This window comes from Salvelinus fontinalis, chromosome 29 (genome assembly GCF_029448725.1).
Source record: "Salvelinus fontinalis isolate EN_2023a chromosome 29, ASM2944872v1, whole genome shotgun sequence".
NCBI lineage: Eukaryota > Metazoa > Chordata > Actinopteri > Salmoniformes > Salmonidae > Salvelinus > Salvelinus fontinalis.
This window is the reverse complement of record NC_074693.1, coordinates 35,949,862-35,974,243: the sequence shown is the minus strand read 5'-3', so window position 1 is coordinate 35,974,243 and position 24,382 is coordinate 35,949,862. Positions and strand designations below refer to the sequence as shown.

Genomic DNA, 24,382 nt, shown 5'->3' with positions numbered 1-24,382 from the left:
TTTTATTTCTGGTCGGAGCGTGACGCTGTTTGATTTCTATATTATTTCATTTCCTCTCCGAATGTCGGATGCAGTGGGGACTATTTTTCTTTTAAAGGGGGAGTCAATATTTTTGGCGTTGGCCTAATAACTTCTTCATGAGCCAATAACATCACTGGCTGTGTGTGTGTGTGTGTGTGTGTGTGTGTGTGTGTGTGTGTGTGTGTGTGTGTGTGTGTGTGTGTGTGTGTGTGTGTGTGTGTGTGTGTGTGTGTGTGTGTGTGTGTGTGTGTGTGTGTGTGTGTGTGTGTGTGTGTGTGTGTGTGTGTGTGTGTGTTCGATCGCAAGAGAGCTGGGGCAAGTGTTGGCGTAATGCAGAGCTGTTTGTGGGGGGGAATGGACCCAGGCTGCTAAGGACACAGGGACGGCTTGATAGTAACCACGCCGCCTGGCCTCGTTGATATACTGCAGGAGCAGGTAGCCACCAAACCAGCCCCTAATTAAGGCTTTTTGATACTGGAACTGAGCGGCTTTGTTGAAGTAAGTAGCGACGGCATTCTAGGTGGATTTGACCTGAGCCCGTTGGTATGCGCTGCCAGTTAGCTTCTTCATCCAATCCTGAAAACATTTCTGTGCACACTTGTTTTACTGAAACTGGAATGGAAACTAAAAATATTGTTGAATGTTATGAAACGAAATAGAGAGAGTTTTTCATACAACTGACACATGACAAATATGAGAATCCGCGAGGCCACATTTTCTATGTAAAGGAACACCGACAGAATCCCAATGAATACAGTCTGTAGTGTGTGTGTACATAAGGGTGTGTCTGAATGTCTGTAAGTGTGCATTGAGTGTTAGGCAGGTGTTACTTCCATTACAAGGCAGGGAATCGGATGGGCATAACACACACACAGCCAACAGCCAGTGGAGGAGGGAAGCGGTTGCAGGAGCATGTCCAGAGGCCACTGAAGTATCTGGGGCTCGTGTTGTGGCGGTCTGACTCCAAGCAAGGGAAATGAGAAAAGCCTCAAGCCTGAAGGAAAAATGCCCGTGCGCGTGCCAAAGCTGATGTCATGGCGTTAAACAGCTCCTCACAGCAGCACTGAGGGCCGGCCGCCCTCCCTGCACTGGGCTAAAAAGACCATGCTTAGCCCTATGCCATTTAAGCCGGAGATCCAAATTGCTTTTCCTGCCCCTTCCAATTAAATGACCAACAAAGAACCGAACTAAATGTGACTACCAACCTGCAGCAACGTATCATTATGGTCTACCAGAGGGCTTTTTCCCCCATCTCGCCTCTTACGGTCGGGAAATATGATGACAGATTGTAAATCGTCTGCGTAATCACTTCTTCGGATCGCATTTTCCTTATTTTCGCGCACGACAGGCATCATTCGCAAGAGGGGTTTTGGGAGCAGCAAAAAAAAAGCAGTTGAACGAGTGGAAACAAGGATGTGGTCGGACTTCAATCAGGCAGTTGTGTGTCTTTTCCCTTTTCTAGTGTCCTGTCTAGTGTCCTGTCTAGTGTCCTGTCTAGTGTCCTGTCTAGTGTCCTGTCCAGTGTCCTGTCCAGTGTCCTGTCTAGTGTCCTGTCTAGTGTCCTGTCTAGTGTCCTGTCTAGTGTCCTGTCCAGTGTCCTGTCCAGTGTCCTGTCCAGTGTCCTGTCTAGTGTCCTGTCTAGTGTCCTGTCTAGTGTCCTGTCTAGTGTCCTGTCCAGTGTCCTGTCCAGTGTCCTGTCCAGTGTCCTGTCTAGTGTCCTGTCCAGTGTCCTGTCTAGTGTCCTGTCTAGTGTCCTGTCTAGTGTCCTGTCCAGTGTCCTGTCCAGTGTCCTGTCTAGTGTCCTGTCTAGTGTCCTGTCTAGTGTCCTGTCCAGTGTCCTGTCTAGTGTCCTGTCTAGTGTCCTGTCTAGTGTCCTGTCCAGTGTCCTGTCCAGTGTCCTGTCTAGTGTCCTGTCCAGTGTCCTGTCTAGTGTCCTGTCTAGTGTCCTGTCTAGTGTCCTGTCTAGTGTCCTGTCCAGTGTCCTGTCCAGTGTCCTGTCCAGTGTCCTGTCTAGTGTCCTGTCTAGTGTCCTGTCCAGTGTCCTGTCCAGTGTCCTGTCTAGATCACTGGGGTCTAGGCCACTCTAATGACATCTTATTTCACCACTTTGACTGACGTGGAGAGTTCCAGAGCCTCCCTAAGTAGAAGTACGTTGTGGTTGGTATTCAAACATGGCTGCCAAGAGTGTATGTGCATGAGTGCGTTACACTCATAAGGTGTTTGTTGTGGCATATAAGGTGTGTGTTGTGAGGCCACGACTACTCCATATAAAGGATCTTTCATCAGAAATAAATATCTGTGTGTGTGGAACAGATTTCATGAAAGTGATATTAACAAAGGGTTATTAACGTCATGGTTACAGAACGTGTATATTTAGGTTGTGATCTAATAGAAGAACAACAACTTGTGATTGGACAGATACAGTATATAGGCTACATTTAAAACTAACGCATTGGCTTACTGTGTATCGAGTACTCTTTACAGTTTTTGTAGTCGTAACCTGTTTTTGGAAAATGTTACTAAATAGACCTGGTCCTAGGTGGCCTTTGATGGCTGTTACTGCACCGCCAGCCAGCCAGATATCCAAAGTACTCGCCACATCTCCAGCGAATGGCTGCTGCAATGCATCAGTATAGTCCCTCCATATATTTAAGTGATTGCTGACATAATTTATGAAGGGAATGAAAAATAAAGTCTGCATTGCAATAAAATCCCCCGATCCATAATTTAGCCTGGGCTAAATTTCATTGCTGAGCGTTTGCAGTTTTTTTAAGCCCTCTCTCTGAAGGCGGGGGGCCCAGCTTTAAGGGGTTGTGTTGGCTCGGGGCCTGGAATTTCTTCACGTTTACAAACAAACTGCTTTTTGCTCACCCTGTTTGCCTTTGTGGCTTTTCAAATTGCGCATGGTAAACACACATGCAAAAAAACAAACTGCCGCGTTCAGCAGCGTATAGAGACCCCTCCTAAATGAGAAAGATGAATACGTCAGTGTGTGCTGCTATTGCTACAGTATATACTTGTTAGCAGCTCTGTTGGTTTGTCGAACTGGGTGGGGGGAGGGGGAGTGGGGGGGGGGGGGGTGGCGACCGGCGTAAATAGCCAAATTATTTGTTGTTGAGTAATGGGATTGAGACGAGGTCCTTAACATGTCCCCTATGTCGGGAACAAAGTAAAAAAAGAAAAGAAATTGAAGACAATTGAATTTGTGTTTTTGGGTCCATGTGTTTGTACGTGTTGCATAGAAACTTCCTTCAATCATATTGTTGAAGTCGCTCGCACACCCTCTTCCCCCCTCTTTCTATTTCAACGTTCTCCCTCCTTAATTGTGGCCTGTGTTGCAAACCTTCATTGTTTCACATCACCATTGACAACAAGCTAAATTATTTGAATGATGGGAAACCCTCTAAGACATTTAGTCCTGGACGCTGTTTACAGTGTCTGAATCATGTTGTTCGGCTGGCCCTGAACAAAAGAAATAGCTCACTTCCTGACATCTGCCTAGCACCTGCCTTAGCCAAGTGAGCTAGCCCTGTCTTACACAACCGACATACTTCCTTGTACATACTCATCTCAAAAACTCCCCTTCCTGTCTTAAGATTCCAAACCATCCTATCACCATCAAATATATCAAATGAAATGTTATTGGTCACATACACATGGTTAGCAGATGTTAATGCAAGTGTAGCGAAATGCTTGTGCTTCTAGTTCCGACCATGCAGTAATATCTAACAAGTAATCTAACAATTTCACAACAACTACCTTATACACAAATCAAATCAAGTTTATTTTATATAGCCCTTCGTACATCAGCTAATATCTCGAAGTGCTGTACTGAAACCCAGCCTAAAACCCCAAACAGCAAGCAATGCAGGTGTAGAAGCACGGTGGCTAGGAAACACACAAGTTTAAAGGAATGAATAAGAATATGTACATATAAATATATGGATGAGCGATGGCCGAAAGGCACAGGCAAGATGCAGTAGATGGTATAGAGTACAGAATATACATATGAGAAATGTAGGGTATGTAAACATTATATAAAGTGGAATTGTTTAAAGTGATTAGTGACTCATTTATTACATCCAATTTTTAATTATTAAAGTGGCTAGAGTCAGTATATTGACAGCATCCACTCAATGTTAGTGATGGCTGTTTAACAGTCTGATGGCCTTGAGATAGAAGCTGTTTTTCAGTCTCTCGGTCCCATCTTTGATGCACCTGTACTGACCTCACCTTCTGGGTGATAGCGGGGTTAACTGGCCATGACTAGGGTGGTTGGCGTTTTTGGTGACAAGCCAAATTTCTTCAGCCTCCTGAGGTTGAAGAGGCGCTGTTGCGCCTTCTTCACCACGCTGTCTGTGTGGGTGGACCATTTCAGTTTGTCAGTGAACTTAAAACTTACCACCTTCTCCACTACTGTCCCGTCGATGTGGATAGGGGGGTGCTCCCTCTGCTGTTTCCTGAAGTCCACGATCATCTCCTTTGTTTTGTTGACGTTGAGATTGAGGTTATTTTCCTGACACCACACTCCGAGTACCCTCACCTCCTTCCTGTAGGCCGTCTCATCGTTGTTGGTAATCAAGCCTACTACTGTTGTGTCGTCTGCAAACTTGATGATTGAGTTGGAGGCTTGCATGGCCACGCAGTCATGGGTGAACAGGGAGTACAGGAGAGGGCTGAGCACACACCCTTGTGGGGCCCCAGTGTTGAGGATCAGCGGGGTGGAGATGTTGTTTCCTACCCTCACCACCTGGGGGCGGCCCATCAGAAAGTCCAGGACCCAGTTGCACAGGGCGGGGTCGAGACCCAGGGTCTTCGAGCTTAATGACGAGTTTGGAGGGTACTATGGTTTTAAATGCTGAGCTGTAGTCGATGATCAGCATTCTTACATAGGTATTCCTCTTGTCCAGATGGGTTAGGGCAGTGTGATTGCGATTGCGTCATCTGTGGACCTATTGGAGTGGGTCTAGGGTGTCAGGTAGGGTGGAGGTGATATGATCCTTGACTAATCTCTCAAAGCACTTCAGGATGACGGAAGTTAGTGCTACGGGGCGGTAGTCGTTTAGCTCAGTTACCTTAGCTTTCTTGGGAACAGGAACAATGGTGGCCCTGCATGTGGGAATAGCAGACTGGGATAGGGATTGATTGAATATGTCCGTAAACAACCCAGCAAGCTGGTCTGCGCATGCTTTGAGGACGTGGCTAGGGATGCCGTCTGGGCCGGTAGCCTTGCGAGGGTTAACACGTTTAAATGTTTTACTCACGTTGGCTGCGGTGAAGGAGAGTCTGCAGGTTTTGGTAGCGGGCCGTGTCGGTGGCACTGTATTGTCCTCAAAGCAAGCAAAGAAGTTGTTTCGTTTGTCTGGGAGCAAGACATTGGGGTCCGCGACGGGACTGGTTTTCTTTTTGTAGTCCGTGATTGACTGTAGACCCTGCCACATACGTCTTGTGCCTGAGGCGTTGAATTGTGACTCTACTTTGTCTCTATACTGACGCTTAGCTTGTTTGATTGCCTTGCAGAGGGAATAGCTACACTGTTTGTATTCGGTCATGTTTCCGGTCGCCTTGCCCTGATTGAAAGCAGTGGTTCGCGCTTTCAGTTTTGAGCGAATGCTGACATCAATCCACGGTTTCTGGTTGAGGAAGGTTTCTGGTTGGGGAAGGTTTTAATTGTCGCCGTGGGTACAATATCACCGATGCACTTGCTAATAAACTCGCTCACCGAATCAGAGTATATATCAATGTTGTTGTTCGACGCTATCCGGAACATCTCCCAGTCCACGTGATCGAAGCAATCTTGAAGCGTGGAGTCAGATTGGTCGGACCAGCATTGAACAGACCTGAGCACGGACGTTTCCTGTTTTAGTTTCTGTTTATAGGCTGGGAGCAACAAAATTGAGTTGTGGTCAGATTTGCTGAAAGGAGGGCGAGGGAGGGCTTTGTATGCGTCGCGGAAGTTAGAGTAACAATGATTCAGAATTTTTCCAGCCCGGGTCGCACATTCAATATGCTGATAAAATTTAGGGAGCCTTGTTTTCAGATTAGCCTTGTTAAAATCCCCAGCTACAGTAAATGCAGCCTCGGGATATGTAGTTTCCAGTTTACATAGAGTCCAATTAAGTTCTTTCAGGGCCATCAAGGTGTCTGCTTGGGGGGGATGTACACGACTGTGATTATAATCTAAGAGAATTCTCTTTGTAGATAATGCGGTCGGCATTTGATTGTAAGGAATTCTAGGTCAGGTGAACAAAAGGACTTGAGTTCCTGTATGTTGTTATGATCACACCACAACTCGTTAATCATAAGGCATACACCCCCCCCTTCTTCTTACCAGAGAGATGTTTGTTTCTGTCTGCGCGAAGCTTGAAGAAACCAGGTGGCTGTACCGACTCCGACAACATATCCCGAGTGAGCCATGTTTCCGTGAAACAGAGAATGTTACAATCTCTGATGTCTCTCTGGAAGGCAACCCTTGCTCGGATTTTTTCTACCTTGTTGTCAAGAGACTGGACATTGGCTAGTAGTATACTCAGGAGTTGTGGGCGATGTGCCCGTCTACGGCGCCTAACCAGAAGACCGCTCCATCTGCCCCTTCTGCGGCGCCGTTGTTTTGGGTCGCCTGCTGGGATCCGATCCATTGTCCTGGGTGGTGGATCAAACAGAGGATCCACTTCAGGAAAGTCGCATTCCTGGTTGTAATGTTGGTAAGTTGACGTTGCTCTTATATCCAATAGTTCCTCCCGGCTGTATGTAATAAGACTTAAGATTTCCTGGGGTAACAGTGTAAGAAATAATACATCAAAATACTGAATAGTTTCCTAAGAACGCGAAGCGAGGCGGCCATCTCTGTCGGCGCCAGATGTCATGTCACTTGTGTATAATACTTGGAAGTACTAGCTACTCTTAACATTTTTGGTTAATTCTGTTAAACCTCTCAGGAGATATTTAAATGTGTCTCTATATGCGACATAGGACTTGGCTTCTCTTTCTACTCAACTACGTTGAGTAGTAGTTGAACTAGCAAAAACAGGCAAACAGTGCACACACAGATCTTTAGTGAGTCGTCGGAGAAGTGGATACTGATGGGTTATTACCATACCTGAGCGAATATGTGACCCTGGTGGATGCTGGTACCACAACTAATCTGTCAAAGTAGAAGTACTTTAGTAATTTAGCAGACGCTCTTACCCAGAGCGACTAAAAGTAGCAATTAGGGTTAAGTGCTTTGTTCAAGGGCCCATCAACATATTTTTCACCTAGTCGGCTCTGAGATTCGAACCAGCAACCTGGCCCAATATACACACAGACAAAGTGGCTACAGAGATTCTCCAGTTCTTTTGTATACTTTTTAGCCGGTAGTTCTGAAAGTTGCGCTCACGAGCCAAAAGTGGTCCCCGAAAATTGCCTACCACGCCACATTTATGCAGATATATGCACCACATCATTGCTGTCCCTCTCTCTCTCGCTCTGCTGTGTATGTATCTTACTAGCTGTCACTCAAATGGTGAGGCGCTGAAGCTCAATGGCTAGAACTCAAATTGCTAGGGGGCTGGCCCACATCAGGGAAAATGGTGCAGCACATCTAAAAAATGATTAGCAGTCACCAAAGTTCTGGAGCATGTCTTTAAGCAGCTATGGAGCTATTTTGCTACGAATTCACTTTAGCTACAATATAAATGAATAAATATTCTCGTTGGCTGCTGCAACCCTCCTCCATTGTTGTTTTTCTGATCTAAGATCTGTTTTGTGGTTTTCTACATAATGGTTAAGATGAGGAACTGAGATCTGTACCTTTCGCCGACTTCTACCCGGCAATGTCTGTCAATGTCAACAGTCTGCCATCTTGTTGCCAGCCTCTGTCCCATGGATGAGCTCAAGGGGAACCACTATTTTGATTTTCTCTTCGCCCTTCCCATTGCAATAAGGGGGTTATTCCTTTTAGGAAAACTTTTTTTTCCGCCTCTTTAAGTTCTTTGAATCCTTAATTGTAGGGTACCCATTTGTGCTGTCCCCTTCTTGGAATGGGGAAAATATGCCAAGGGAATTTGTGAGGTCACCTTCCAAATTGTTCAGTTTCCTCAGCTTGAAGTAGATTGACTACATTCGCAGCCCCCGCAGGTGTAATTATGCCCTCAACGTTTCAGTTCTGCTGTTACGGGCCGTCCGGATTTACAAAGCACCTCATAGTAGGAGTGCTGATCTAGGATCAGGTCCCGCCATGTCCTTATAATCATATTAATTATGATATAAAAGGCAGAACTGACCCTAGATCACCACGCATACACTGAGGGGCTTTATGAATATGGACCCAGATGGTTTGTGGAGGACACCAGGACACCGTATAAGCCTACATTTAGAATTGGGACGGGCATATCCGGTCCTGTAGGGCCAATGTGCACACAGGCTTTTGTTCCAGCCCAGCACTAACTCGCCTCCAGTGAGATTTCCGTATATAGGTCTGGTTTTCCGAACACATTGAGCCCTTTGTGGTTTCCCCTGGCGTGGAGGGAGGTGGCGGTGTCAGTAGACCCCCCACCACCACCTCCCACACCTGTTTTATAATTTCCCCCTGAATTAACGGTGATAAGACTAAGGCCTGGTGACTTTTGGAGGAGATTCTGTACACGCCATGGGAGTGAGTCGTTCCCGAAAGTCCAGCGATGGCTGATGAACGCCAGACACCTTTTTCCTCACCCATGCCACCCTCTCTTCCAAAACTAGCGCTCTGTTCTACGGCACAACCTGCTCCAAAGGAAACCAATATGTCTTTCCAGTGACTGATAGCACTGTGTTGAGATTTTTGCAGGATATGCAACGTCAGTTCGCTCCACGGAACGACCCGAACCCTGAGCAACGTAAAGTGTGTGTGTGTGTGTGTGTGTGTGTGTGTGTGTGTGTGTGTGTGTGTGTGTGTGTGTGTGTGTGTGTGTGTGTGTGTGTGTGTGTGTGTGTGTGTGTGTGTGTGTGTGTGTGTGTGTGTTTGTGTGTAACCCTGTAATAACCGTAGGCTAAGCATAAAAAGCTTGTAGCTATTGTGTAATATTACACATGGCTTAATACAAACTGTTACAAATGTGTAAATTCAACTATTAGATCACAACCTAAATTCAATTTTTATTCCAATGGTCTTGATTTGGTCAACCTCGTTTTGTAGAGATTCATTATTGACCTGCTCACCACAGCCTAGGGCGGTGTTTCCCAACTCCAGTCCTCAAGTATCCCCAACAGTACTCATTTTTATTTTTGCCCTGGGCGAGCACACCTGATTCAACTCAGCTACTCATTAAGCCCTAAATGAGTTGAATGAGGTATGTGTGTCCCGGCTACAACAAAAAATGTGTGCTGTTGGGGCTACTCGAGGACTGGCGGTGGGAAACACTGGCCTAGTGGCTGTGGATGCTAGCATGATTTGAAGTAGTCGTGATCTGGCCGCCTGACACCCCTGTATCTGTTTCCTGTCGCAGATAACGGCAGTATGCAGAGAGGCTGCCCTGCTGGCCCTGCAAGAGGACATCAAAGCACAGCTCATCATGGGGAGACACTTTGAAAGCGCCCTGAGCGCCGTGAAGCCAAGAGTTCCAGACGCTCTCATCCAGTCGTATATCAACTATCAACAGCAACGCGGCCTGCGCTTCTTCTGACGTCGGCGTGGAGAAATTCCAAACCTGCGAGAGGAGTCTTTGCTAGAATAAGCAGTAGGCCTCCAGGACCGACTGCATATGTTTACTGTAAATGCAGTTATCCACTGAAGTCGCAAGGGTTTCCAAATGGACATTACATCAGTGAATAGGCTGCAGCGTTTCCCAAACTCGGTCCTGGGGACCCCCTAGGGCTGCACATTTAGTTTTTGTTCCATAGCACTACTCATCATCATGCTTTGATTATTTGATTCAGCTGTGTAGTGCTAGGGCAAAAACCAATATGTGTGCCCTTGGGGTCCCTAGGACCGAGTTGGGGAAACACTGGATTAGGGGGAAACAATAGGCGAGAATAGCCCATGTGATTTAACCATTATGCTACTTTGTAATGTGCTCATTTATTCTTGGTCACCAAAAATAACCAAAATTCTCTACAAAATTGTTATTTACAAACCTGTGCTCCCTGAAATGCAGTATTAGGCTACAATGTAATAAAGGAATTGTTTCTCTATATGCTTGTTAATGCTTTTTTTAATGTTATCCTCATAAGACAAATTGAATATATTAGGCATGGGTACACACACAGAAAGATTACAATGCAGAAAAATAACAAACATTCATACATTTTTCAAAGGCTCTTCTTTGGGCAATTTTCAAAACAAAAGTTATGACAATATAAAACTCAACTCTTAGGGAAAGATTGGAATTTACTGGGGGGGGGTCGTCTAAATCAAGGTGTCATAAAAAACATGCCCCCCCCCCCCCTTTCCACAAAGTTACAAATATTTTCATCATGACCCTCCCCTTGTACTGTAAAATAAATTTAACACCCTCACACCTCATAGAATTAACTCAGTAATGTTAACTACCGCAAATAACAAATGTAGCAATCCTGTGTTTATAAACGTGGATATGGACTTTGCCACTTCAGCATGCTTTTGTTTCACAGTTGATGCCATGCAGGGCTACGGGCCAGAAGGTTGAGGGTTCGCCGACCACCATGGACCAGCTCACTCTCCCTGCTGCCTGTTTCATTACTTCACAATCAGAGCCGGCTGCAGACAATGATCAACTAGGGAGAAATCAGATTTTCAACATTCAACATATTTATAATTATATAAAATAACACATTTTTCACCAATAGGTTTCTGTGCCAATGCACCACACAATCAATAAACAAAGCATACCGACTTTGGGAACGTCAAAATCATGGTTTTGGTTTTCAACACCACAATAAATAGACTGTCAATCTCGACAAACAGAAAATACATCCGTCCCTACCTTGTAGGCTTACCCAGTATTGAAGGCTTGGCTTGACAATCTCCGAATGTCATTGAACATTTTGGTGTTTTGTAACAGATGTCTCTTTCCATTCATCAATTGGCCGCTGCACAGTTTGGATTGATTGATTGATTTTATTTGTCATTTAAAAATACACAAATATTTTTTTAAGTGACCGGGATTGCATAATAAAGTCAGACTTATTTCCATTGTGGTCCTTGTTTTTTTTTTACATAAATACATATACAACTACATAGATACAGACACATTACAGAGATAGAGACTAAAAAATGATCAACCTCCAGATGAGTATGAGGGGGGAGTTTAAGTACAATTCATACAAGCTTGTTTGGCTGGTAGCTTATTCTTTAGATGTTTGGGGCTGCTGGTGAACCATGATGTGCAGCATAATCAACGTGACACGGGACTAGCACACTTACCAGAGTCTATAGGGTGCCTATTGCTAGCTTTCTGTACAATTGGTGACAGATTTTCATGTGACTATTCTAAAATCTTCATAAAAACAATATGCCATTTCAGAGTTTCCTTTAGGAAAATTTGGCACCGGACAACATGACAGGGAGGATTTTAATCAACCGGACCTTTGAGAAGTGTAATGGACATCCATATGCATTAAGATCCAATCTGGCACAGTCAGGACCATCAATAAACAAGGGATAATCAATAAACAAGGGGGGGGCACATCAATGCGAGCTGTGGCAAGTGGTCCGGCTGCTGGGTTGTTGCCCTCCTATGGCCTCCTCCACGTCTCCTGATGTACTGGCCTGTCTCCTGGTAGCGCCTCCATGCTCTGGACACTACGCTGACAGACACAGCAAACCTTTTTGCCACAGCTCGCATTGATGTGCCATCCTGGATGAACTGCACTACCTGAGCCACTTGTGTGGGTTGTAGACTCCGTCTCATGCTACCACTAGAGTGAGAGCACCGCCAGCATTCAAAAGTGACCAAAACATCAGCCAGGAAGCATAGGAACTGAGAAGTGGTCTGTGGTCACCACCTGCAGAATCACTCCTTTTTTTGGGGGTGTCTTGCTAATTGCCTATAATTTCCACCTTTTGTCTATTCCATTTGCACAACAGCATGTGAAATTTATTGTCAATCAGTGTTGCTTCCTAAGTGGACAGTTTGATTTCACAGAAGTGTGATTGACTTGGAGTTACATTGTGTTGTTTAAGTGTTCCCTTTATTTTTTTGAGCAGTGTATATCCACAGTAAAACGAGTCCTATATCGACATAACCTGAAAGGCCGCTCAGCAAGGAAGAAGCCACAGCTCCAAAACTGCCATAAAAAAGCCAGACTACGGTTTGCAACTGCACGTGGGGACAAAGATTGTACTTTTTGCAGAAATGTCCTCTGGTCTGATGAAAAAAAAATAGAACTGTTTGGCCATAATGACCATAGTTATGTTTGGAGGAAAAAGGGGGAGGCTTGCAAGCCGAAGTACACCATCCTAACCGTGAAGCACGGGGGTGGCAGCATCATGTTGTGGGGGTGCTTTGCTGCAGGAGGGGCTGGTGCACTTCACAAAATAGATGGCACCATGAGGGTGGAAAATGATATATTGATTGGATATATTAGATATATTGACGCAACATCTCAAGACATCAGTCAGGAAGTTAAAGCTTGGTAGTAAATGGGTCTTCCAAATGGACAATGACCCCAAGCACACTTCCAAAGTTGTGGCAAAATGGCTTAAGGACAACAAAGTCAAGGTATTGGAGTGGCCATCACAAAGCCCTGACCTCAATCCCATAGAATATTTGTGGGCAGAACTGAAAAAGCGTGTGCGAGCAAGGCCTAAAAACCCTAAAAGCTTTTTACTAGGATTAAATGTCAGGAATTTTGAAAAACTGAGTTTAAATGTATTTGGCTAAGGTGTATGTAAACTTCCGACTTCAACTGTATGTCAGATGCCTACTGCATCTGCTATACAGATATAGACAACAGACAGGAGGGTAATTCGTTCATGTTCTATTAACACACGACCCTCCACAGCCCTCCCCCCATTACATTTCGATCTGCCCCTTTGATTATTGCATTGGGTGGAAAATTTGAAGGAAACTTTTGCATTCAACTTTAATAATGTGCTTTACATTTGGTTTGCATTTGCGTATTGAATATATCCAGGGGGAGAAAAGGAAGTACGGATGGTATATTAATCATTGCATCCATGGAAAATCTGTTAATTACTGTAATCCTAAAATTTCCAACCGCTTTCCGCACTTCCGACCACAATGAAGAGGTTCCCATCTGTCGTTTGCGAATCCAGCAGGAGTTGCTTTATCATCAAGCATGAAGCTCCAAACTACTTTTTTTATATAGCCTATCCAGCCCAAACATCAGAGACATAGGCCTACAGATGCATTTATCAGTCCGTTAATGTAGAAGTATTGTGGAATTTTCTGACCCGAGATGGTAATGAGGTCATTCATCTATTGATTTTTCCATTTGAAGAGGATAAATTGACTTTGTATTGAACTTCCTTTTCTCATGGATCCGGATGTAGCGCATCCGCGACACCAATCAAACCAGACAGTCAAGAACAGAGGGGGGGATGCGGCGGGTGGGGGAATCTTTCCCCTCGCTTGCGGGGTGCCTTTTTCTTAAGGTGGCTCCGAAGTTATGTTTAGGCCCACTGTTTCACTGGAGTTATAATATAACGGAGTAATGAAGGGGTTGTCATTTCATTTTCTATATATCAAATTTTATTATTGTATTTTAGATTTAGGTCTTAGGCCAACAGTATTCCAGTAGGTCGTCAATAAATAATAATTTGTTCTTAACTGACTTGACTAGTTAAATAAAGGAAAAATAAAAAATACATTCTAAAATGATTTTCTGTCTTGCGTTTGATTTCTAACTATGCTATGCGTAATTAGAATGGTGAGACGTCGTGGAATGCCGTGGAATTAAATAAAACAACGTTATAAAATTGATACTTCTGTTGTCACTGTTCCACAGTTTGTAAGCACAAGAACAACATTTGCTTTCTCTGCTATTTCAAACAGCTCCACCTTAACTGCTGCACACATCTCTATCGCCCGGCCTTCCACATCTGCCCAATGAATTAAGAGCGGATGCGATGTATCCTTTTTCAGTGGAGTGAATGGCCAATGGGAGTTGGCTTGTCGAGCAAACACTGAGCTCTACGTTCTCATTCATTCAGAGTTAGACAGGCATGCAGTGTTGAAGAGAGCACGTCCTCGATTAGCGCTTGCTTTTGAGCATTCCGCCTAACAAAAACCGTATTTTACTACAATTTACTCATTATAATTCGAAGACGGAAGCCATTGGATATATAATTATTTGTTTTCATATTGTAAATTAATTAAAGTGTGATTTTTCAAAATCCTAAAGAAGATTCCTCCTGCAATTGTTACTCCGCTCTAGGACTAAACTGGGTTGTCTGACTAGATCGGCTTCAAGTGCGCAACCTTTATTGGGTGCATCAAGAAGCGTGGATTTACAATTTCTGGAACACAGTGTGTAATGCACCAGAGTTTAAGAAGGAATAACGAAAGAAGATAAGCTACAACATCGTATCAGGATTTAACGCAATCGTTACGAATGTTAAGAGCTAATTAAAATACGCTTGGACAATTTACTTGGATGGAGTTTTTGTATATTGGTTGATGGAATCGACGTTATGGATGGTTGCAGATGGGTGCGTATCTCCCCCTCAATGCGTGAAACACATTTGAAATGTCGGGTTTGGTCATCGATTCTTTGTTGCTTAAATGTAGACTGGATAAGTCAAACCTGATGCAAGTAGGCTATGCGCATAGTGTTCAGAACTCCGGTTTTGGGAACATTGTTGTCACTGTAGTTGCATGGAATAGGCTTGTGTCGATGGGTGTCCTTGGGAACACTCATCTGGTGCTCGAATCTGTAGAGTTGGCTTAACATTCTTCACACGCGTGTGTCCTCTACTCGGTGTGTCTATTTAATACAGGTCATTCGACTTTCGAAAGGAATCAAAACGGTCATAGTAGGGTTGTCAGAGTAGAGCATCTCACGCGCAAGCACCCCTCCCCCACGATAGCCTAGTTTTCATTCATAAGGTTTCCCCCCTTATTTCGATTCATCTCTATCACATGGGCGGTTGCTCGGTCAACTAAACCCGATGGCATAGACATGTTTGAGGTATGATATGGCTAAAAACGGCGTATTTATGTCCCTTTTTAAAAAATATAATAATTATGCTACCATCCAAATAATAGCTCAAACTAGTTATTGTGCTCCGTGCGAGCTACTGTGGATTTTCATGAAGAAGTGTCAATAAATTAGAGCCCTGATCATAAGCAAGCTGTCCTCACGTAGAGAATTCCTGTCTGTAAATTGTATCGGTTTTTTAACTTGCTTGCGTCATGCTGATTACACCTTGCCAATATGTGTTTACTGATCAGTCCCATTTGCACTCCGGTTTCGACGGATACGCGTTTATAGCTAGACATGATACCTCGGCTAATTCCAGAAGATGTTAGTATCCAATAGACCCACGAGTAACGGTATTATGTTTAATTCGATTGTAAAATGTGCTTTTGACGTTCTTGAGAAGCACAATAACTTAAACATTTGCTTGAAATTACATGGACATAAAGTCGACACTGATGTTGTGGTATTTTGTCGCGACCCTAGTTTTTTTTTGACCCTATTGTCTTCACATTTCCTTCAAACCGTCTTCCGTTTAGTAATAGAATAATAAGTGAGGCAGCTCATTTTGTCCTCTTGGATCGTGGCCTCGTTCCGTCGCCGTGGCGCTTTATAATGTTAACTAGTCATACATATGTAAATTAGACCGGGAAGTATTTGTACTGAAGTTTGGATGTGTGCTTATTGAGGAAGCTACAAAACAAGTTAATAGTATACTTTTCCACGGCTTGCTTCGCCCAGAGCATTAAAATGTGCCATTGTAAAGGGGATGTTGATCAAATAAAATAGTTGGGCTAAGTGAACATGTTCTTAACATTGTTGAAGGTAGGCCTGCTGAAGTGTTAAACAGTTATATCTATTTTCAAAATAACTAAACAGCCTAAACCACAAAATAGCATACAATAATAATCGCCTCAATAGGCTGCTCTTAACCTGTATTATAACAGATGATCATTGCTGAAAACTATTTGAACTATATAGAGACCATCCAGGGATCTGTTGATGGTTCTACTTTGTCGGCTCTTTAGCCTTTCCCATCATGTGTCGAATCTAAAATGCTACGGGAACAGTATTCAAAACCTCCACCATCCTAGTTCACATTTACAAACTCCATCCTGTCTTTACTGATGGCCCTTCTCTGTGTCTCCCTTTCCGCCCCCTTGCAGGTTTTCTGATGCATGCCAAGTCCACGGTGAATGTCGGAAGTGGTGATCACCCCAGATGGCGCTCCAAAGTCAACATGGCCCTGGCGGTTCATTAGTGGTGATCCAGCAGCCTGCCCTGGAGGGCCGGCAGAGGTCAGATTACGAGCGGGAGCTCCATCATGCCGCCATCCTCTCCCTGGACCAAATCAAGGCCATTCGCTCCAGCAACGAGTACACAGAAGGGCCCTCGGTGGTCCGGAGGCCCCCTGCGCCCCGCATGGCACCCAGGCCCGAGAAGCAGCAGGAGAGGACTCACGAGGTAATCCTCGTCAATGTGAACAACAACTATGAGCACCGGCCGGTAGGGCATGGCCACCACGGTGGGGTGGTGGTAGTAGCCGGAGGCCAGCAGTGTAGCTCCAGGGCCCCGGTCCTTAATCGCTCCACCAGTACGGGCAGCGCGGCCAGCTCCGGGAGCAACAGCAGTGCATCCTCTGAGCAGGGACTCCTGGCCCGCTCACCTCCTTCTAGACCGGGGATGGTGGCCCTCCACCAGCACCACCATAGAGCCGAGAGGACTCAGCCTGTTCGGGCTCAGCCCAAGGCGCTGCTAGCCCCCCAGCATGGCTCTCACCCGCCGCCGCCACTGGAGGCACCGCTCAAGCCCTCAGGGAAAGGGGACGTGGCGTCTGGCCACCAGTTCATCTGCGAGCGCTGCGGGAAGTGCAAGTGCGGGGACTGCACAACCCCAAGGACCCTGCCCTCGTGCCTGGCCTGCAACGGCCAGTGCCTGTGCTCAGCGGAGAGCGCCCTGGAGCATGGCACGTGCATGTGCCTGGTCAAGGGCGTCTTCTACCACTGTTCCAACGACGACGAGGGAGACTCGTGCGCCGACAACCCCTGCTCGCTGTCGCGCTCCCACTGCTGCTCACGCTTCCTCTGCATGGGATTACTGTCGGTACTGTTCCCCTGTTTGCTGTGCTATCCGCCCGTCAAGGGGTGCCTGAAGGCGTGCCAGGGCTGCTACGACCAAGTCAACAGGCCCGGCTGCCGCTGCAAGAACTCCAACACTGTCTATTGCAAAATGGAGAGCTGGTCCCCACAGACCCTGGAAAAGCCTTCCTGATCCCGTGTGTGTGTGTAGGAAGAGGGGCAGTCGATCCCCGTGCGGTTCTGGCGATGATAATAATATTCACTATTGATGTTAATCAAACTTTTGAAGCACCTCCCATCCGCCTCCCTTTCTCCAACAGGGAATCCTGCTAGGAGTAAAGCACGGAATATGAAAACCACTCAATTATTTTTATATTTCCTTCCTTTTTTTCTGACAGGACCATGTTTTTACAGACCAGTGTTTTGTCTGAACTGTTTCTGTCTCTCTTCAGCTACTCATTAAGAATATTCTGTTAGCTAGGCAGTTTCCCTGGTGCTTTAAGCTTCAAGTGAGAGCAGCCTCTTACCAAATCTGTGAAGGACTATCTAGCCAGGCAATATGTAGCTGTTACCACGTGTTCATAGCAAACGAGGATTGTTTGAATTCCCAGTTGCTACCACACTAAGACCATGGTTATCTGGGTTTCTGTGCTCGAGTTGCATTATGGAAAGCACATCCATCTCATAGTATTCTGTTGGATATGTTTCCCCCCCCCCCCCCCCCCCCACTCATCATTCACACATTCTGTGGTATTCTTCCCTTTTATTTGTTTTCATTTTGTAAACTGTATTGCTCAAATCCATAAGAGTAAATTCTTGCTATTTTTTTGAAAGAAAATGTCTGTTAAAACATTTTTTTTTGTGTGTGTAAAAATATTTATTATGTGAAGCTCTATTTTATGATATTTATTGCAAAAGACAGTCTTAAATGTACTCATGTCTGAATATAACAAAATATCAATACTTACTGAAAAATTAAAGGGTGGCACAAAAGAAAAAGCTATGTTAACTTTTAATGCAGAAAATATATTAATAATGAAAAAAAAATGTTGTCTTGATTATCCTCATTACATTGACCCTTGAGTGATTTGCGCTGGTTTGAATGCTTTCTAGGTATTGAGATGTTTCATAAGCAGTGAATGGGTCTGGTTCTTGCATACACCATAGAGTACAATTCTGAAACTGAGAACAGACTTTGGTTGATTTATTTCAAGCAAGTGGTGCTTTTCTTTGCAAAACTTGGAATACTTTGGTCAACAAGTTGATATTTACTCATTTGGAATTCTGCTAAAAAAAAATATAATTTGAGTCATAGGTATGTCAGCAATCAAGTTTTCAAGATATAGAACTTTCAAAATATAGTAAGTGCAAAACGCATCATACTTTCTGTATTTTAATGTTCTATATCAACTTGATTGTTGACATGCAAAACATTTTGGGACTGTATCAATAGTGGACTAATGTAACAAATACCAAAAGAGTTTGAGTGGTATTTTCTTTTAAGAAACTTCATTCCAGCCAAGAGGTCACCACCAAACTTAGTAATAGCTTCATTCCTTTGTTTAAAAAGTTGCTAGATCGGGATGTTCCCAACTCCTAAATGGTCTCCATATTGAGGCCACTGTGTGTGTCTGAGAAATGAGAGCCACCATTATGACTACCCAAGGCCACCTGTTCAAAGATAATAAACCAGCTATCAATGCTAAGCTTTTATGGCATGTTCCTGCACTAAAGGCAAAGATGGGGCAGATACAGACCCCATTTGGCTGCTTCTTTTAGTCATTGAATTTATCACTCTGGAAGTTTTCTGACCCCCAGGGGGTAAGTACATCACTTCTAAAGTTGGTGGGCCTGAAATGGCAGACCGGGCAACAGGAAATGCAGTGAAATAATAGGGTTTAACTTTGAGTGGGCAGTTAGTCTGAAATACTATGTTTCAGTTTAGCTGGAGCAGGAAACTCTTGACCTCGAGTTAAACAAGCACAGTTATTCAGGGAGGTAATATGTGTAATATAACTAGGTTATGTGGTAAACATTGAGAAGGGGGTATTTTTGTCGAAAACCAAGTGGCATTTTATGATTTAGCTGACTAGGCTCTTGCTGGACCCAACCTGTAGGATTCCTTGTCACTATGGTTCAACAGAACAACCCTTCCAGATGTCTCCTTTTATTTAATGTGCTTTTTCACATTTTGGGTCTGGAATGTTCATTTTTGTTACATTGAATTAAGAGTGAGTTAGTGATTTGTCCATTTCTGTTACCTTTGAGCCCCATTTTCTCATGGCTCCTGGACATTTGCAAATGTGTTTTTCTTCAGGTTTCACTTTAGATCCCTGACATCGAGGACAGAGCTAAAACTGAATTCAGGAGGCGGCCAACATGAAGCTAATGTTTACTTTATATTTTCCAGCCTCATCCAAATAAGGAAACCTCTTCGCTCCGCATTTCCAGTTCTCAGATTTTAACAAGAGACCCTTAAAAACCTTCCTTTTTTTCAATCAGATGAAATGCCTAGCGGTTAAGAGTGTTCGGCCAGTAACCGAAAGGTCGCTGGTTCTAATCCTCGACCTGACTAGGTGAAAAATCTGTCGATGTGCCCTTGAGCAATGTACTTCACCTTAATTGCTCTGGATAAGAGTGACTAAAATATAATTACCAAAATAATTTAAGGGTCTTAATATTTGTTTTCTATTTCAAGGATCCCACTCCAAGTCCATTATTTGTCATCATCGCCCCTACAAGCTTCCATATTATTCATCATTCTCGTGTCAAGTCCCACACTGGGGTGAAAGTCAATCTGAGTCAGTGAAGTCATTCCATGGCACAAGTCGCCACAAAGCGAACTGGCACCCTCGCACTTGATGCAGAGTAAATTTAGCAGCACCACACGCCCACGGGGTGCTATTTTTGAGTGTGTCAAGCTTGGCGGCCCTTCTCCCGGGGCCCTCTGACAGCATTGGGGCCTTGAGAGTGCAAACATGCATGACTACCCTGTGAGTCACCACGGTGGAACCCACAAGCTCTGCTGCCGGCCGGGGCTGTCCTTAGCCAGGGCACTGCTGCTGCCACTGAAGCTTTTCTATAAACACTTCCCGGAGCATTCGTCACCAAAGGCAAAGCTCAGCTTTCAGTGAGCCTAACCTCAGTGCCTTTCCATCATTTTCTTAATAACATCTAAATGGAAATTAGCATTCATGGACTTTGTTGGGTGAAACCGTTTCTGAGAGATGGAGGGAACCATATGGTGGTGAATGTAGACAAGTTTCTGGTTCAATGTTTTTGGAAATATTTTTTCCCATAGCATTGGAAATCTAATGAGATCTGATGAAATCAGATGAATCTTCATTCATCTGGATGGAGTAAAAGTTCAAGATAACAGATAACACAGAACACCTGCTACAATCAAATCAACATTTATTTGTCACATGCTTTGTAAACAACAGGTGTAGACTAACAGTGAAATGCTTACTTATGGGTCATTTTCCAACAATGCAGAGTTAGGAGAAAATAGTGACACAAGGAGTAAATACACTAAATAACAATAACGAGTAAAAGTAACAAGGCTATATGCAGGGAGTACCAGTACCGAGTCGATGTGCAGGGGTGCGAGGTAATTGAGGTAGCTACGTACATACAGGTAGGGTTAACGTGACTAGGCAACAGGATAGACAGTTGCAGCAGCATATGTGGTGAGTGTGTGGGGCGTCAGTATGCACGTGTGCGTATGTAGTGTGTTTTGGGATATCAGTGTAAGTATGTGTGAGTGTGCATAGAGTCAGGGCAAGAGAGATTGTGCCAAAAAGGGTACATGCAGGTAGTCTGGGTAGCCATTTGATTAGCTATTTAGAAGTATGTTCTTAGCAGTCTTACAGCTTGGGGGGTAGTAGCTGTTCAGGGTCCTGTTGATTCCAGACTTGGTGCACTAATACCGCTTGATGTGCAGTAGCAGAGATAACAGACTATGGCTTGGGTGGCTGGAGACTTTGACCATTTTTTGTGTAGAGGTCCTGAATGGGAGGGAGTTCAGCCCCAGTGATGTACTGGGCCATACTCATTACCCTCTGTAATGCCTTGCGGTCAGGTACCTTGCATTAGCCGTACCAAGCGGTGATGCAGCCAGTCAAGATGCTCTCAATGGTGCAGCTGTAGAACTTTTTGAGGATCTGAGTGCCCATGCCAAATCTATTCAGCCTCCTGAGGGGGAAGGGGCGCTGATGTGCCCTCTTCACAACTGTGTGGGTGTGTGTGGACTATGTTAATTCCTTAGTGATGTGGACACCTAGGACCTTGAAGCTCTCGACCCGCTCAACTACAGCCCCATCAATTTGGATGGGGGCCTGCTCCGTTTCCTGTAGTCCATGATCAGCTCCTTTGTTTTGCTTATGTTGAGGGAGATGCTGTTGTCCCGACACCACACTGCCAGATCTGACTTTCTCCCAATACGCTACCTCGTCGTCGGTGATCAGTCTTACCACCGTTGTGTCGCCAACAAACTCGAAGGTGTTGGAGTCATGTGCAGCCATGCAGTTGTGGATGAACAGGGAGTACAGGAGGGGACTGAGCACACACCCCTGAGGGGCCCCCGTGTTGATGGTCAGTGTGGCGGGAGGTGTTGTGTTGTGGCGGATGTGTCTGGTTTCTATTCTGAGGCTGGTTGGTTACAAGGAAAACACATTTACTTTAGTGACCTTTTTATAATTCACATATTAGTAATAAACAATGTTTTATCAGGTGCTGGGACTACTTTGGCAGAGGTGTTCCATTGGAACCAAGCCTCTTTGCATTTTCTCCTTGGTTTCACACACAGGGCCAGGGTGTAAACCCTTCACACATTGTTCCCAACTGCTGTGTGTCTATGCAGCGTTACTGCCATCTGATACCACACATTATTCCCAAGCCCCTCTTCCTGTCTGTCTTTGTCTGCCATTTTATGGACAAAGGCTAGTAGGCTATACGGAGGAGAAGGCGGGGGTTGAGTGAGAGGGTCAATAACCGAGCCTTGGCAATCATTCAGAGGGATCCTATTGTAATTAATGGCCAGGCACGTTTGAGAGATGAGCTTTGCGCTAGATCAATAGCTTTTATTTCATCACCGGGATTGATTCATCAGCATGCAGAAGGCCACTTCCTCCCAGACTGATCACAAAGTCACAGCTAATACCTTCTAACCAACGATAAGTATGTTTCCTACTAATGCCAAATTCAATCAAATCCAAGTGGCCGATGCGTTAATCTAACAAATGTAACGAGAAGTGAAGACGGTTTGATAATTCTGTCAAGAAATGCTAATTTGGGTCTGGGAAGGCGTAGAAAAGAGAATTACATCTAGATATTTTAAAGCAACAGTTGGATGGCTAAATGTTCTGATAAATACACCAACAAAATATCCACCTATTTTCTCAAACGGTGTAGGCTACAGAGTTACAGTACTGTGTACTTCATGAGCCACAGTACATTAGCTATGTATACTGCTCTTCCTTCTGGCCGGATGGGCCCACATTGATAAGATCATGTCCTTGCTCCTTTCTTAACACCCCCAGAGCTATGTACAACCCCCCCCCCCTTCTCCTTTCCTTTTTTCCTTGATATCTCAACCGAGGAAAAAAATGCCTTCCAAAACTTCAAAAAATAAAAGAGCTTAAATCATTCTTTGGAGGCAATGGCCCCTTTCGGAGTGTGTGTGTGTTTGTGTTTGGTGGGGGGTTGCTCCCCCCTTCTCTTTTCACCCTATTTTTTTAAAGATTAGACTATGCATCCAGCCAGATGGTTCCCGTCTGCTGACTTTTTTCAATTCACTTCCTCTCCTCACAGACAGTCTGTGCCCCTCCCCTGCTCTCTTTTTCTCTCTCCTTGCCTTTCCCCTTCCCTCCTTTCCTCCCTCCCTCCCCAATGGCTCCTCTGTTATGCGACTGGAAATAATCTTTTATTGCCCAGTTGTTCGGAAGTGACCTCCTGCCCTTGATTAGATAGGGCCAAGTCCTATCACACGATTGTGTTTGAGCTGGCACCCCCCCCCCCCCCCCCCACCTCTCCTCCCACTTTTCACTGGCAGGCTTGGTGATCCTGTGTAAGGGACAACAATGGGGGGCTTTAGTCTGTCCGGCTCTCGGCTGGGGGGGATCGGGTGGGGGTCATGTCCTTTTTTTTTTTATTGTGGCGGGAGGGAGATGGTTTTCCCTTCCTCCCTTCCTTTCCTCCCTCCTTTTTGATGACCCTCAATAGGGGCCTCAAAGGTTCCCTTTTAATCTCTACTATTAGTGGACCCTTGAGTCAACTGTGAGTGGTCAACAGGTGAGCAACAGTTCAGTGATGGCTGCTCAGATATTTGGCCTTTGATGGGTCCCTATTTGGTTACCTACTTTAATTGATCTTCATTTGCGCCTTGTTAAGAATTCACATTTCCAAAAACTTCAGCATTGATCACAGGGATTCCATTTCACTGCTCTGTCAAAAGTGGAATTCCAAATACCAAAGCATTTCTTTAGAGGATCAAGATAGAGGTTTAAACAGTTAGTCACTTGATTGTTCAAAATGACCAATTCGTTTTTTTAGGTTCCTTCTAAACCAGATCAAAGCAATAGTTTCTCCAACGACAAAGATACCTAATATTATGGATAACCACCATATGAAACCCAAGAATCTGCAACTAAATGTGTACCAAACCACAGCGTAGCATTGCAAGAAAAACAACAGCTGACAAAAAGTTACAAAATAGGTTTGGAGGAATGTTGTGTATTCTCGTTCTGTCAGTTGGACACAAAACATAGTATTTGGCAGTTAGAAAGCATATTTTTTTAATTAACCCTTATTTCACCAGGGCCTTATACGGTCTCTTTTACAGATGAGCCCTGAATTACATAAATTACAGAAAATACACACATCCAAATATCAATACAAACTGCAAGTAGAAAGAAAATCATGGTCCTAAAAAAACATCAGTAATATGGTCCTTAATCAGCTTTCTCAATTGCTCTAGAGGCACCAGAACATAACATGTAAGAACATTTTGAACATTGTTTCACAAATAAGGTGCCAGAAAACTAAAACCTGATTTTCATACTGTAACTCAGTAGATACCAAAGGAATTGCTAGAGTTAGCCATCCCTGAGACCAGGTGTGGTAACTCCTACGACTTTAAGTTTTGTAATCATGTTAGGTAAAGTGGGATTTTTTGTAAAAGGGCTTTA

General features: G+C 44.5%; 2 protein-coding genes across 2 annotated transcripts in view; both read left to right on the top strand.

Annotated features, from left to right (window-relative positions):
- Window positions 1-10,170, top strand: part of LOC129827927 (ribosome biogenesis protein SPATA5-like) — a 120,291-nt gene extending 110,121 nt beyond the window's left edge. The window contains exon 17 of the mRNA XM_055889219.1: window positions 9,486-10,170. Coding sequence (XP_055745194.1) covers window positions 9,486-9,662 — 177 coding nt within the window. The 3' untranslated portion in view covers window positions 9,663-10,170. The remainder of the gene's footprint in view (window positions 1-9,485) is intronic.
- Window positions 10,171-14,059: 3,889 nt separating this feature from the next.
- On the top strand, window positions 14,060-22,841 carry LOC129827926 (protein sprouty homolog 1-like). The gene is made up of 2 exons (XM_055889218.1): window positions 14,060-14,629; window positions 16,284-22,841. Exon 2 carries the CDS (start codon window positions 16,339-16,341, stop codon window positions 17,386-17,388), a length of 1,050 nt encoding a protein of 349 aa, XP_055745193.1. The 5' UTR covers window positions 14,060-14,629; window positions 16,284-16,338; the 3' UTR covers window positions 17,389-22,841.
- The last annotated feature ends 1,541 nt before the right edge of the window (window positions 22,842-24,382 follow it).

Coding starts and splice junctions, on each gene's coding strand:
- LOC129827926 (XM_055889218.1), top strand. CDS start 16,339: ATGGCGCTCCAAAGTCAACATGGCCCTGGCGGTTCATTAGTGGTGATC.